This window comes from Panicum virgatum, chromosome 9K (genome assembly GCF_016808335.1).
Source record: "Panicum virgatum strain AP13 chromosome 9K, P.virgatum_v5, whole genome shotgun sequence".
In the NCBI taxonomy this organism is placed as follows: Eukaryota; Viridiplantae; Streptophyta; class Magnoliopsida; order Poales; family Poaceae; genus Panicum; species Panicum virgatum.
In genome coordinates this window covers 68,564,561-68,580,329 of record NC_053144.1, presented here as the reverse complement: position 1 = coordinate 68,580,329, position 15,769 = coordinate 68,564,561, and the positions used below count along the sequence as shown (strand labels likewise).

Sequence of the window (15,769 nt, the reverse complement as noted above, 5' to 3'; positions counted from 1 at the left end):
GACCGGTGACCGGTAACCGCCGGCCTCCGGTTCCGGTATACCGGTCCGGTTTGGCCGGTTACCGGTCGGAACCGGTGGAATTCAAATTTGAATTCAAACTTCCCCGTTCAACCGGTTCCGATCGGTATGCCGGTCGGTTAGACCGGTATACCGGCCGGTTTGGATGGTAACCGGCCGGTTTGACTGGTACAGGTCAAATTCAAATTTTTTTCTTTTTTTTTTTAAATTCAAATGCCCACAAAGTATACTAAATAAATGTTTGTACAACATATTTTAGTCTAAATGAACCCTCCAACTCTTTTTTATACTACTTTTACATTGTATTTGTATACTTTCGTATGCACGTTTTTTTTATTTAACTTATAAATTCCGCAAACCATACTAAATGAACGAATTTTTGAGAAAATTTGACACCATTAGATTCATCACACCTTGAAATATTTTTAGGAATTTTTTGAGAATTTTTCATTTTTTTGAATTCAAATTCAAAATTTGAATTTGGACCGGTTGGGAACCGGTCGGAACCGGAACCGGTCCGGACCGGTTTGACCGGTTACCGGTCAAACCGGACCGGTTCCCACCGGTAAGGTTAACCATGCTCTAATGTACCTTTTCTTCTAATACAAGTACACAAAAAAATAAACAAATTCAAGTGGTCACGAGGCATACACACACAAATTCAACAGTCCATCTTCCATGCTAGCTGCTGGTCTCGGAGTATCTCTGTGTATTAATGATCGCGGCCAGTACTGCCCTGCAGCTTCCAAGCTCTCTACAAATTGTAAATGCTCCAGCGCGCGCGAGCAGCTTCTCTCCTCCCCCTCTGCCTCTTTCTCAATCATGTCTTCATGCTGTAGGCTAGCTAGCGCTCCAATCCATTTTGAAATTACACGGCCGTGTTTAGATGTTTTGTAAAAAAAATTTGCGATGGAATTTTGTAAATTTGAAGTACTAAATGAAGTCTATTTATAAAACTTTTTGCACAGATGAGTTGTAAAGCGCGAGACGAATCTAATGATGATAATTAATTCATGATTAATTAATAATTAGCGGATGGTTACTGTAACATCATTGTTGCAAATCATAGATTACGTACTCATTAGATTCGTCGCGCGATTTACAGCCCATCTATGCAAAAAATTTTGTAAATAGACTTTATTTAGTACTCCATGCATGTGTCGAAACATTCAATGTGATGTTTTTTTTGTATTTACGGGTTTATGGGGTGGCAACTAAACAGGGCCTAAGAGTATAAGGTATGTATGCATCGCAGCACACAGGAAGCTGGAGAGAGACCTGCCACTACAGTGGATCACCACGAGGTCCGGCTTGCTCTAACGTTCTTATGCTCAGAACATGGATACGGATGACAGTGTTGTCTTTGCTGTTTGCATTGCTACCCCCCACCAGAAATTGCAGGTCTCCTATACAGTATGTGTGATTTGTTTTACTTTCATTTTAACCTATACAAGAACAAATCTCATGATATATATATATATAGTAAAATAATACTCCGAATCTATCTCAAAAAAAAACTCCGAATCTGATAAAACCCATATAGATTGTCTTAATTAAATTGTACAAATAAAAAGATAGCGCTGATCATAGTACTCCATATATAGTGAACCACAAGTGATATGATGAGCCAACAAATATAATACCACTTGGTTTGTTTCCCGATTGAGAGATTGGAGAGCATATGCAAAATTAAAGAGTACGTAGTCTCTATACGCTCTGTTCGTAACAATCAGCCAACAGTGTTTTTCTCTCACACCAAGCCAGCAGTCAGCCAACAGTACTTTTCTCTCACAACAAATCAGCACCAGCCACAGCACAACGAACAGAGTGATAATAGTGGAGGATTGGGACAAGCTATCACTCTGGTAATTAGGGTTGAAAACGGTCGGGATAAATCTCGTTCCGTTCCGTTCCGATTTCTACATTTTACCGATCCGTTTTCATATTTTCGGACAAATTCGGAATCAATACGAAATACGGGATGTCAAATTAGAAAACGGGACGGAAACGGTTTGACCTATATTCCGATCATTTTTGTATTTCCCGTATTTGATCGGGATATCCCGTTTTCACTAATTCGGGATATACCGTTTTTTCAGCTTAAGCATAACTAGTTTCAAACCCAACCCCTTAGGCCTTGATGTCCCCGCCTCCCTCCCTCGCCCGCTGCCTCTCTCCGCCTCTCCCTCCACTTACCATCGCCAGCCGCCTCTCTGGCTCTTGTCCCCTAAGGCCTCGACTCCGGTGTCCAGTCATCCTCGGTCGTCGCCAGCCCCTCCTCCGGTTGTGAGTTGTGGTTGTGACTATGTACCGTCATTTGTCTATGTATTTTTATGTACTCATGTCGAGTTTGTTGGATGACTGGGCACGATCGTACGGGTCGGTGTTTCCGTTTTACCTTTCCGTAGACCGTTCGCTTTCGACACTTATCCGTTCGAATTGGTTCGTTTTCGATATACCGTGAGTCCGTATTCGTATTCGTGTTCGACTTGTTCGTTTTCGATATCGCTTTCGTATTAAAATGTAAAAGTGAAAACAGTAACGGAGTTATCCCGACTGATTCCGACCGTTTTCAACCCTACTGGTAATCGATCGATCTACCATATATAGGCATCTATCAGACAGCAAGATAGCACGGCTAGCTGCACATCGTGCATGCGGTTGCATTACTTGGGTGACTCTCAGGATTTGGTAGTTCGAATAATCCAAATACTACATTATACTCCCTCCGTATTGGTAAAAGAAGACGTTTTGGACATGGTTTGGGTCAAACATTGGGAATGTAAATCATCAATAACTTTTAACTTGTTGAATTTGCAAATGTGAAAATTATATGAATAGATTTGTCTAGAAAAATACTTTCATAAAAATATACGTGTAGCACTTTTCTATAAATATTTTTTTAGTAACTAGAGGTCAAAGTTGTGTTTTGGAGACCGTGTCCCTGTCCTAAACGTCTTCTTTTACCAATATGGAGGGAGTACATTCATCTGATCAGACTGTGAGTGAGATGGCATTTCAAATGTTCTTGCTTACGCATGCAGTGCTCCCATGGTTACATATAGTCAAAAGAGTTGTTGGCTGATGAAAGTAATTCATCATGCATGTATACTCCCAACCACCTCTGATAGATTATGTCACTGTATTTGGTAGTACTACTAGTATTTCCCAGGGTATATGTATGCAAGAGCCGCGGTGTCCATATACTACTACTACTGTAAATAATCAAAAGGGCGAGATCCCCGTGGGTAGGTAGTTGGGACTTGCAAAGGAGTAACTAGGGGAAGTAATGAGACGAGCGTAAATGAGATGGCAGGGAAAAGCATCAAAGGGGACAGCAGGTAGAGAAAGAATATGGGGCATGCTCACTTTGGTCAGGCAGGCAGCGCCAGCATTTACACTAGTATCACTGCTAGCTATAGATCAGCCGGAGGCCGGAGCCGGAGGATGAGGGAGATGCACGGCCGGAGTGCCGGAGGCCCTGCCGACTGCCGTGGCCGGGCCTCCATAGCGTCAGACAAAGATTCCCTCATTCACTCCTCCAACCCCCGCTCAGCCCAGCCCAGCCCCACGCGCTTGCCCTAGCGCTGCCTTCCTGCCCCCGCTAACTGTCACCTCACCACCGCGCGCGCCTACTCTTCTTCTCGCCCGGGCCGCCACGGCAAGGGGGGGCTCCCGTCCTGTACCCACGCCGATTCATCAATGCCTGGGCAGAGGCAAGCGCCACTCCGCCACATGCCCACATGGATGCATGGAGTCTGGTCCGCCCTGGTCTGCTCACCTTGCTGTGACTTGATTTGCCGCCCATTTCACCTTTCTCTATAGAAAATGTAGCGGTCATGACATGTCTTTATTTATTTATATATTTTTTTAAAAGAAAAGAAAAGAAAAACCTTTGGACTGACTACCATTTTCCTGGGACTTAAATGGGCTGGTTTGAGCTGATTACCATTTTCCTGGACCATGCTTCGATTATTTACTGGAGCTGCAACTGCAGTTCTGCTCTCTGGGAATGTTTGACGTGCAATGCAGGCCATTCAAGGCGGCCCAGAAAAGGACCATGGAGATGGAGTGTGGATGAAGAAAGCAAGGGCTAGACAGGATCGTTGGGGGTACGGCAGTAGATCCTGGGCTGGGGGCATTGGTTGCTCATCAGAAGGTGCGTACAAATGGAATTTAGTTGATGCATGTAATTGCCCATCAAGCCTGCTGAGATGGGCAACCAACCCCAGGGACCAAAGAAACTGTCCAGGCACTCTTAAGACAACAGAACTGGCATGGGTTTTCTGGGAGAAGTTCAGATCTGAAAGTCTGGTAGCAAAATTAGTTGCATCGAGCATATGGACATGAGTGCATAAAATCCTCATCCTTGTACTTTTGTGATCAAGGTTTGCAAACGTATCAGCAATTGATAAGTTGGTGGAATAACAAAAACAAATATGTATGTTACGGACAGTGTCAGTCTAACAGGCTTTGTTTCCAGGAGAATATTACCATCTCGGTACCGGGTAACCAAACTTACTACATAGGTGCATAAAAAATATGAATGGTTAGAGTATGCAAACATGTATCATCATACAAAATTTGTGGTTGAACAAAAAACTTGTGTAAAAAAACCAAAAAAAGAAAAATCAACACTTGAATAGTTGCGGGTTCAACTATTCCAGGTGGCAACTGCAAGTGCCAAAATCAACAAGAAAAACATAGACAATACCAATCGAGAAAAAAATAAACAAAGAATGCCAACCACAGAAACAATGTATCCAATATTTAATAACGGAATTTCCCAATCCATCACAGCAAACTATATGGGAAAAAGGGTAGGTACAACTCATGTTTATTTGCATATACTACCCCGTACAACTATTGAATAAATGTGAAAAAGGTCTCCACCTAAGGGCCTGTTTGGGACAGTGCAATCATGGCCCATTGCACGTTGGTAGGGCGGAAATCTAGTCAAATTCGTGGCCCGCCCACACGTTGACTGGGCCGGGATCAGGCTGTCCCAAACACGCGTCCCATGGACCAAAAGGAGAAGACAGATGCGAATCTGATAAAAGTTTTTGGCATTCATTACATATATTTTGTCATAGCTCAGTGGCTCACCCCCAATTATAGTAGAGCGCTGACCTAAGGAAAGGTTTGGTCATCAACAATCTCATGGGCTCAATCTCAACTGTAACCTGATCTACTCATTGCTTTCAGTGTTTTTTTTTTTCTTTGAAAACTAGGCCAGGAGCACTGCCATGTCATTGCTTTCAGTTCTGAAGGTAAACTACTTCCTGCAACCAATTGGTCCAGTCAGGCCAACAAAAAGAAAACAAAAAAGGAAAATAAATGAATCAAAAACATCTAGTTGGCCTGTACCTACCTCAAACTCAAAGCAATACCGTACACTGAAAAGTGGCACCCAGCAAGCCAATCTCGGCCATAAACCTCATTGACTCCAACTGGTCACACACCCTCCAGGTAAACCGAAGCATGCTGTTTTTGTCCTCGGAAGCTTTTAAGTAGTTTGATAAGCTCATATGTCCGCACATGGTGGCCTAGACGGAGGCACAACTCCAAAGGGGTCAATCCATCCTGAAAGGAATTCACCAACAAAATTATTCCCCATTTAGCAGAGCACTTGTTTCAGAAGAATATAGGAAACATTAGACTGCCATAATGCATCGTAACTACCATGGAAAAATACAATGAAAAAATTGGGGTGACAACGTGATGTTATTTCAGAATTCAGCGAATGCGATTCACAAACAATTCAGTTCAGCCTCCATAAATGTGTTCATACTAAATCAATTGAGAACTGTTGAATATTCACTTTACTTACTTTGGTTTTCAGAGTTCTATCGGCCCCCTTTATTAGCAGTAGCTTCACAATGTCAGTCCTCTGTGTTTGTACAGCAAGATGCAAAGGTGTCCATCCATACTGCAAGTGGTGAAGCCACGCAGTTAGTCCAACTAACAGAAGAGAAAATAAAGCAAGATATTTCAAGAACTTAGCATACATCGTCTGGATGGTTGATGTCAACATTGTACAGCAAAAGAGTCTTTATGGTCTGACTGCATGCAGTTTGGACAGCATAATGCATTAGGGTTGCACCATCCTGTGTCACCAAAATTGTGAAGTTGGTGGGATTAAATCAGCACAAGTGACAAGAAACATAAAACACATGGAAAATAAATCTCATCTATAATATTGCATCAGACCAGAGGGAATCAAGGAGCATGCCAGTTCATCATCACAGCAATGATGATTAAATAAGGCAAATGCAATAAACTTTGGCATACAGAAATAGAAAAGGCAAATACTCAAAGAGCCAACTTTCAGATCGAGGCACCAAGGGACCTAAAGTAATGAAGACAGGTCCAAATAACGCTGCTTGCAAATAGGTTCTACATAAACAGTTTACAAGCATGTTAGACAAGGTCTGCACTCACTTTATCTTGGATGAATGGATTTGCTGAGTTCCTTAAAAGATAGTTGATAATAGCAGCCTTCTTTGAAAGAATTGCTTTGTGAATTGCTGGCAAACCATCCTAAGGGAACCAGAAAAAGGTGAAATCAACGGTAATGACCTAAAAAACAAAGAAGTCACACAAAGCAAAAGGTTAAACAGTAACAATTACCTTATCAAGCGCATTTATGTCCACATTATGTTTTAAAAGACTTTCCAACAGATAGAAATCCCCAGATGCAGCAAGGGTGTGAAGTGGAAGCCATTTACTCTACAAGGAATAGATAAAAGATCGCATTACACAAGAAAGTAAACTTGAAATGACAAAAATCATCATAAACCAAGCTAAGAGGCAGAAGATCCACACGTCTTAAGAAGTGAGTATAAAAATAAAAATCTCCATGGTTCTCATGACTCAGAAAGTAGCCACTACTACACATTACTATTGACTCAACAAAAACAGAACTGTTATGAATAGGTATTGGCGTATTGCTTACAGAAGCAGCGGCTTCCAGATCAGGCACTCGCTTGTTCAGAAGAACCTTCTCCTCATTCGAGAATAGCTTCTGACGGTCTGAAGTATAAAAGAAGTAATTGTTATGCATAATAATTAATAAACAAAGGAATGACATAAGAAATTAATGAAAGTTGTATCGAAATGAACTTCTACTTCATCCAACTGGCCAAACAGCAGGTGATGTATTCTTTCAGAAAAGCGGCATTGTCTAACAATCAGCCATCCTAGTATAGCTAGAGAAACTAACATGTCTACTGAGGCAATATAATTTGCAACGCACTATTGATAATATCTGTTTGGGCATAGATTGCTGTAAGGTATGAGTGTGAAGAATTGTCCAAAGCCATTTGCAGTAATATAAGAACCTGGCAACAGCAGTAAAAGCACACGTATTCTACATTGCATCACCACTGAAGGAGCTATTGCATTGCCATTTGATGTAAGCTCATGAACTGCCATGATTCTATCTGTTGCGGTGTTATTGGTGGATGCAGTGAGTTTTTATATTTGAATGATCGATTTAAACTACTCTTTATTGTAAAATCCAAAGGAAAAAAAAGGGCTGATCGGTGCAGCATTTCAATATCGTAAAACATGTCATCAGAACTCACTTTTGGGGCCTTTGCTGTCTTCCATCTCGCCCTGAACATACTCCCGACTGCTAAAAAACTCGGAAATGTCCTCAAGGCTGCCAACATCCATCCCCATCCTCGGGTTCTTCGGGGCCCCACGCGTCCCCGGCTCCGGCGGCGGAGGCTCCTCCACCTTCTCTGCCGGCGGAAGAGTCCTCTCCAGTGGCCCCCAGTATACATTTGCAACGTGCTCACTCTCCCCTTGCAGCGTCCCCTTGCGGTACGCGCGGAATTCGTCAGGGGCGGCAACGGCCGGGGGCGCCCGCCGCTCGAGGCGACTCCCGAATCGCAGCCCATGAGATATGCGGCGCTTCTCCTTCTTCGTCAGGTTGATCTCCTCCGCGGCATCCCTCCACCTCTCCGGCACCAGGCTCGAACCGTAGCTGGCCTCCGCCCTCCGGCCGCATCGGGAGGCGCTCGGAGGCGGCGGGGACGAGGGGAGGTCGAGGTCCGGTTCCTCGAAGGCCTCGTCGTCAAACACGAGGCAGTCCCCGATGACGACATCCTCGTCGTCGTCGACGGCAGCGACCGCGAAGGCAGAGGAGAAGGCTGGTCGGGGCGATAGGGATATGACGATGGATTTTGGGAGTTGATGGCGGGGGCGAGGCGAGGAGGTGGCGAAAGGGTTTAGGGTTTGGATCGGGGACGGGAAGGGGAGGAGGAGGCGGTGGTGGTGGTGGGATATGGCGGCCGGCGTCATGGCGTCGACCCCTCTCCGTGCGGTGAGGCCGTCCCGCGTCGGAAGCGGAGAGGATTGGCCGGTGAACCCGACCGTTTATGCCTGGGCCGGATCGGACCAAGCCAGCCGGTCGAATGCTTGGTTCTATCTGGGCTAGGAATTAGCCAATTGGGCCTCCAACTAATAAAGTATGATAGGATTAAATTGTTATACTTTTTAATCGAGCATTACTTTCATTGTCCTCTTTTTTTTTACTCATTTTGCTGCCATGGCGTGTTTCATTTCTAAGCGTTTGATTCTAGTTTGCAAAGTACAGCTACAAGTTACTAAATTTTTTAACAATCTTCCAAGAATCGAGCGTAATTGTCATGTACACCTAGCAAGATAGGAATTGCGTCAGAAGCGAAAAATCATCAAGCTTTCTTGGTTGATACACATCAATATTTTCTACACATGCTAAGCAAAAAAGTTAATCTATTTGAGTATAATGAAGTTATATTTATTTAAGAAGGACACTGCATTTTGAGAGTACATAGACCCTGATGACAACCGAAGTCAAGTTTAAGGATCCAGGTATGTATTTTGAAAGCATATATAAGGACTTACTCCCTCCATATAGTAAATAGATGACGTTTAGGACAGCGACACAGTCTTTAAAGCATAACTTTGACCGCTTATTTTTTATAAAAATATTTGTTCAAAAGTGATATATGTATATTTTTATGAAAGTGTTTCTTAGGACAAATCTATTCATATAATTTCCACTTTTCCAAACTCAATAACTTAAAAGTTATTCATGATTTATATTCCCAATGTTTGACTCAAATCTTGTCCAAAACGACATCTAAATCCTATATGGAGGGAGTATTAGATGGCACATGAAACCAAGTTTAAGGGTCCAAATATATAATTTAAGAGCAAGTTCCTCATACAAATAAGTTTAAGGAGATCATGCACTTTAATCTTTTACAATATGTATGCTCCTTCGGTTGAAAATCATAGACAGGTTTAACTATTGCAATCGGGAAGCAGAAAAGAGAATGTACGTACCCAAGTTGGTTACGAGGCACATATGCATATATATTCAGAGTTTAAAATGAATTTTCATCATAGAGCCATATCCGTACGATTTGTGTGTATTCAGACATCGATTTGTTCTTTGTCACGCATCCATGTACGATTTTGGATCTCTACTGTTTACATGGACCATAAAATAACGAATCACTATCATTCCATGTACTAGTGTACGTGCTAAAATGCATATAGCTAGAGACTACTGCGCTTACATACTTTGCATGTCGTCATTGAACTATCAGGGAACAGGATCGCCATATAAACAGGCCAAGTTCTTCCTTGTTCTCTACCCAATATGCTATGTACTTAGCAGCGCCTGCATACGGTTGCTGACTCGCGATTAAGCACCAAGCTAGCAAAGGGAATAAAACCACATAACACTACTTTCCTCATATGAGCATATGGTAGCTCCATGACAAATCTAAGAACTGTATGAACCGTTTCCTGGAAGGAAAAGAACAAAAGTCCACAGCTAAACTTACATAAGAAACAATCCAGGTTCTTGGCATTTAACCCAAACCATGTCGCGTGATACATGGTATCAATAATCCCACATACAAGCAGGAGTACTGCATACAAGCCATGATCCAAAATGATACAAACCACAAGAAATGATCAACTTACAATACCTGAGCAAATCTTTAATTTGCTGGGATTCAGATGGCTCATACTAGCTACACTCATAGATGAACACTACTATATATATAGCTCTATATTAATTCATGGAGCAAAGCCACGGGACGGAAGGCATCAAGAACAAGAACGACCAATAATCGACCGGATTTATATTCAATTCAATTCAATTCGCTGGATGAAATTTCGACCTGCTATAGAGAGTTAGAGACATATCCCTCCATACCCGGCACTCCTAAACAATGCCTGCTTTATCTCGCCGGAGCTTATCACTTGCCTCTTCCCGTCCTCCTACCATAAATTGACAACAAATACTTGTAAAACATACAGGTAGAGCTAGATTAATGAGGCCAATGAACGATTGCATCTTCTCGGTGTGTTCCAAATGCTTTAGAAGCTGTTTTAATTGTTTCATGTTTTTTCCTATAAAGACAAATTTATGGTTCTTGCCTCAAAATGCAAGTTATGGTTCTAACATCAGAAATCGGAAGGGTTCTATATATCTATATATCCCACTTACAATGTCTAAAAGAAATCAAGCTAGAGCATGCATATGGAACAGTATTTCAGATCTTACTTACTTGTAAAACAATGCAAAACCCCTTGATTATTATTACTTACTTGTAAGCAAGAGGCCTGCATGCCAAAGTCGCTGAAGCAGCTCACCACGCACTGCTCGATCTCCAGCCCCAGCACCTCCAGCGCGTTCACCGTGGACAGCAGCACCCCGGGGTTTGTGGGGCAGCAGATTTCGATCTTCGTGCTCCCGTTGTCCCGCTTCTCGACGTCGAACTGTGACGACCCGGCCGGCCACATGGATCAAAAAAATCAGTAGCTCATCAGCTGTTTGTTTGTGTGTGTGTGTGGGAGAGAGAGAGAGAGAGCAATCAATATTGCCGTGCTCTACAGTCGAGCTAGATACATGCATAGTGATCGGGACTCGAGAGTGTAGTGTATGCATGTGAATGTGAGAGGCGTGCATACCTTGGTGGAGTTCCTCACCATCATCTCATTGTTACTGTTGGACGAATAATCTTTCAAGGTATTCAGAAGGTTCAGGTCCTCCGGCGAGGCGCCGATCTCCTCCTCAAGGGCTTTGATCCGCTCTGTCAGCTCCTTCACATAGTCAATGGTGTCCCCAAGAATGGATGTCCTGTCCATCTGATGACGAGCCGCGACACCAGCATATATACGATCGATCGGTTTTAGTCGTCGCTAGTCATCACATACATGCATAATGAAACCTTAACTACAAATTAAAGCTAGCTAGTCGATCAATCGATCGCCCGGATGCTTTGTTTATTACCTTGCTGATCTTTGGAACAATGGAGCGGAGCATGGAGAGTCGGTCGTTGAGCCGCTTCCTCCGGCGCCTCTCAGCCATGAGATTCTTTGACGGCGCGCCGTGGAGCTTGGTCTTGTGGTGGGGGCCGCCGACACCCCTGATGGGCGCCATCTCCGAGCTCTCGCCGGCGCCTCCTCCGAACACGAACGTCGGGGAGCCGCCCCCGCCTCCGTAGCACTGCCCCTTATCACCGCTCGGCTCCTCGTCCACCATGGCGTCGTGGAGGGGAGCGACGAGCGTCTGGCCGGGCGCTGCCTCCCCCGGGGCGGCGACGCCGGAGCTCCTGTAAGGGTTGCACACCTCGCTCAGGCAGTCGAAGTTGAACTCCTCGTGCGGGGGCGCCGCGGGCGGCATGGGCACCAGCTCCTGGAACGGCGGCAGGTCCATGCCGCCGCCGCTTCTCGCGTCGGCGCCGTAGAAGAGGAGGTCGCTCATCATCACGCCGCCAGGGTAGCCCTGCCACGGCGCCGCCTCCCGCCGCAGCGACATGAGCTCGTCCAAGAACGTCTCCTCGTCGAGCTCCATGCCCGGCCGAGCTCTCCTCCTCACTCCTCTCTCACTCTCACGGATACTAGATGCTACCCCGCACAAACCCTCACGCTTAGCTTATAACAAAGTGAGGAACGCGGCCGTCGGCTGGTAGCGCCGCCCAGAGTTTTTTTCCCCAACCGGACACCCCAAACCGGAGCACTCCGGTTCCGGTTTACCGGACCGGTTTGACTGGTTACCGGTAGAAACCGGTCAAATTCAAATTTGAATTCAAAAAACTCAGTTCAACCGGTTCGTGCCGGTTTACCTGTCGGTTCGTACCGGTTTACCTATCGGTTTGACCGGTTTATTGGCCGGTTTGACCGGTTTGAATTCTAATCCAAATTTAAAATCGTATGTGTAACCGCTTTGGACCGGTATACCGGCCGGTTTGACCGGTTTACCGGCCGGTTTGATCGGTTTACCAAGTGAGCCTTATTGGGACGTCTCATTTTTTTTCCTTTTCTTTTTTGTTTTAACTTTAAATGCCCTAAAAGTATGTTAAACGAACGAATTTTTGAAAAAATTTGACACCATTAGATTCGTCGCACTTTGAAGTATTTTTTGGGAATTTTTTATTTTTTTCGAATTCAAATTTGAATTTTGAATTTGGGCCGGTTTGGTACCGGCGCAAACCGAAACCGGATCGGACCGGTTGGACCGGTAACCGGTCAAACCGTACCGGTTCCCACCGGTTAGGTGAACCCTGGCGCCACACATGCCCAACTTGCTGCGTGTGGGGTTGAGCACGGAAGCAACCTGGGAATTAATCCCCGGCGGGGCCGGCCGGTGCGTGTCCTCCGCAACTTGAGCGACAATTATTCCTTGGCAATGACCACCGGCCGTCTGGTGCTCTCGCGGGCGCGTTGGTTCAGGCGGCGTATCGCGCTCGGCATGGGCATCGCCACAAACCCGGACACCCGTCGGTCACTCTGCAAGTAGCAAAGCATGGGCGCCTAAGAATGGACTGGGAATCTGCGCATTAGTTTAATCCGATCCCCTCGGCAACATTCGGTTTGAATTATCGGCCGGGGCACGTCGTTTTCGCCTGAAATCTGCAATCTCGCGGCGGAGCGGGCTTCCCTTTTAAAATCCCCCTCGTCGCTGGCGGCGTTCGACCGACCGAGGTCTGGAAGCAAATGGAATTTTTAGCCCTACTAGTTAATCGGGTTGTCATCAGGCTGGTAGGCCCGGCGGAGACTTACTGTCACGGCGCAGCGGCGAGGCGACGAGCGTCAAAAAAGGGCCGGGCTAGCTAGGCGCCGTTGTTTAATTTAATGCCAGATTCCATGGCCGCCGGATGGGGTGGCGCACGGCCGCTGCACGGCCCACCGTGAGCTCACACGCCTCGGGTCAGGTGGCGACGTCGCGTGCGCGCGCCAGGCATGTGCATGTCCCCCCGCTTCGTCCTCGAGCTCGAGCTCGATCGGGGGATGATGGATGGATGGATGGATGGTGGCCGGAGCGGAGCGCCGAGCAGACGCCGCCGCCCGCGTCGCTGTCGCCGAGTCAGATCGGATCGGCTGTCGACGGCTGTGCTGGCTGCTGGATGACAGAGCTGGCGGTTGGCTAGGGCGTACACGGATGCGCGAGCAATCATGCCGCGGCGCCTGCTGATCGCCATCGTCAGTTGCGTGCTTAGCCGAGCCGATGGTTCCACCGCGCGCGTACTAGGTAGGATTCATGCATTGCGCGTCCCGGCCGGGTCTCGTTCGTTATCCGGGTCCGGGGTGATTGGTACGTCTGCGCCTGTATTGGATTCGTACGTGTTGGTGCTGCCAACACGTCGTAGCCAGTTGGAGCGTAGTAGTACGAAAGCAAATCTAGCAGTGATACGGGGGCCGTCACACAGTCCACGCGATGGAGACGCAGGGAATTTCAATCGGGTTCTTTCCCCTTGTCATACACCACACGCAATACGTGCGCGGTATTTTCAACGAGAGCATCTCTCTCTCTCTCTCTCTACCTGAGCATCCATCGAGAGCTCCATAGACTGATCGGCGACGGACGATAGGTGTGGCCGGCCATCGAGAGCTCCATAGACTGATCGGCGACGGACGATAGGTGTGGCCGGCCGGCCGGCCAACGTCCGGCGGTCCGTGCGGACTCACAAGTCCATGCCACGCCATACCGGCAGCAGGCAGCCGATGCCCCTGCCCTGCCACCCCCACCGGCACCCCGTCCGTGCCACGCCATACCGGCAGCAGGCAGCCCAGCAGCGACCGGCTGACAAGGCGCGCGCGGGAACAAAGCGAGGGGGCCGCGCGGCGCAAGCGGCCGGTTCACGGGGGCGCGGCCGGCATCCGCGGGCGCGCGCGCGAACAGTTGTGAGGTGACAGGGCCTGCTGGGCCGCGCCGCGCCGCGCGCGGAGGTAGGGAGGGAGGGACGCCGACGACGCTACGACGGAGCCGGCCGGCCGGCGCGCGGCGGATCCCTCCTATCCCCCTCTCGCTAGCTAGCTAGCTAGCTAGCTAGCGGCGGCCGGCCCGCTGGATCGACGGCTCTCTCGCTCGTGAGGGCACGGTGCCGCCCCGCAAACAGCGGCGGTGTCCGCGCGTGGACGCACCCACCCGCCCGCGGCCGCTACGGCCCCGACGCGGGGTGTGGTGTGGGTCGGCGTGCGCCGCTGGCGTATGCGAGGCAGCGAGGGGGTACGGTCTTTTCTTTTCCACGCCCCTCCTCAGTCCTCCCCTTGTGTCAGCATCGTTTCACCGTAATCTCAAAAAAAAAAAAAAGCATCGTTTCACCGTGGGCATGGGCGGTTGACTGATCATCGATGCCCCCGGGCACGCACGCACGACCCGTTCCGCTCCACCACCGCGTGTGTTCACGTGATGAGCGACCTGTCTCTTGCGCCATGGGTATTGGGGGGTAGCGCCGGGCGGCCACCGGATCGAACCAACGGCGAGCCGGCCGGCGTGGGGGCTCTGCGGTCTGCGCGGCGACCGTCACCACCTCACCAGCGAGACAGTGCTAGCGAATGTGCTGGGTCTGCGTGTCCATTCGGGTGGCGTGTGGTGGATGAGCCAGCAGCCAGCCGGGCCCCATGAGCTCTGGACACCACCCGCCGGGGCATCGTGGTTACGCTAAGGCCAAACACACACGACAAATTTTCATTTTTTTGATTAAAAAAGTAGCCGATCATCAAGTACACTCTGGTAATGAAAGCTCAAATCGGTCATCGATCCTAGATAGTCCATATATGCGAAGGAGAGGCAATGTTGCCATCAAACAGCGTCGTCGTCCATCATCGCTGTTGCATGACCCACCATGGCTTTTCAGCGACGCCTGCCCCTGTGCTGGGCTCAAATGCTGAATGGGTTCCAAGACACTCCATAGTCATACACTCCGAGTCCGAGGTAGCTAGGAACCCTACCAGGATACCGACATCGGAACAACTCAAAAGCCATCCTAGTCGTAGCTAGTCTCAAAGAGATACAAGTGGATTCTGCGAAGCCTTCAGCAGCCAACTCATTGCCTGCACAAGAATTCAACCTCGAACTGTCCTACTAGTATATAAGAATCTACTCCAGCTAGCCAGATATTCCTTTTTCCTTTTGTATTGAAGGGAATTTTGGTCCTGCAAAAGAATCCAAATTGCTCAGTACTATAATGGACTTAAAAACACACTTCACCAAACACAGCATATGCTATCTCAAAAGAAAAGAGCGGAAACCAGCACATAATGCACGCTACTTACGCCACCTAGGCTGTGGCTGAGCAGCCAAGAGAATGACGGGTCATGTGGGAAACATGGTACATACAGTTTGAAAACAAAAATAGTAAAAAGAAAGGACACGCTAGAGCTGGTATGCTGGACTAAGAAGCAAAATAACATGCTAAAGCCGCCATCTTGGGGTTTCACATGTTAAGAGGACATAATA

The 15,769-nt window shown here is 47.4% G+C and overlaps 2 protein-coding genes across 2 annotated transcripts; both read right to left on the bottom strand.

Moving 5' to 3' along the window:
- Nucleotides 1–5,051: 5,051 nt before the first annotated feature.
- Nucleotides 5,052–8,408, bottom strand: LOC120647396 (ankyrin repeat domain-containing protein, chloroplastic-like). The gene is made up of 8 exons (XM_039924174.1): nucleotides 7,605–8,408; nucleotides 6,974–7,050; nucleotides 6,649–6,747; nucleotides 6,460–6,558; nucleotides 6,027–6,125; nucleotides 5,849–5,947; nucleotides 5,390–5,601; nucleotides 5,052–5,300 (listed from the first exon to the last, which is right to left on the bottom strand). The coding sequence occupies exons 1-7, from the start codon at nucleotides 8,323–8,325 to the stop codon at nucleotides 5,473–5,475; spliced, it is 1,323 nt and encodes a 440-aa protein (XP_039780108.1). The 5' UTR covers nucleotides 8,326–8,408; the 3' UTR covers nucleotides 5,052–5,300; nucleotides 5,390–5,472.
- Nucleotides 8,409–9,834: 1,426 nt separating this feature from the next.
- Nucleotides 9,835–11,945, bottom strand: LOC120647394 (transcription factor BHLH3-like). Its single transcript, XM_039924172.1, has 4 exons — nucleotides 11,318–11,945; nucleotides 10,996–11,172; nucleotides 10,633–10,803; nucleotides 9,835–10,302 (listed from the first exon to the last, which is right to left on the bottom strand). Exons 1-4 carry the CDS (start codon nucleotides 11,879–11,881, stop codon nucleotides 10,216–10,218), a joined length of 999 nt encoding a protein of 332 aa, XP_039780106.1. The 5' UTR covers nucleotides 11,882–11,945; the 3' UTR covers nucleotides 9,835–10,215.
- Nucleotides 11,946–15,769: the final 3,824 nt, after the last annotated feature.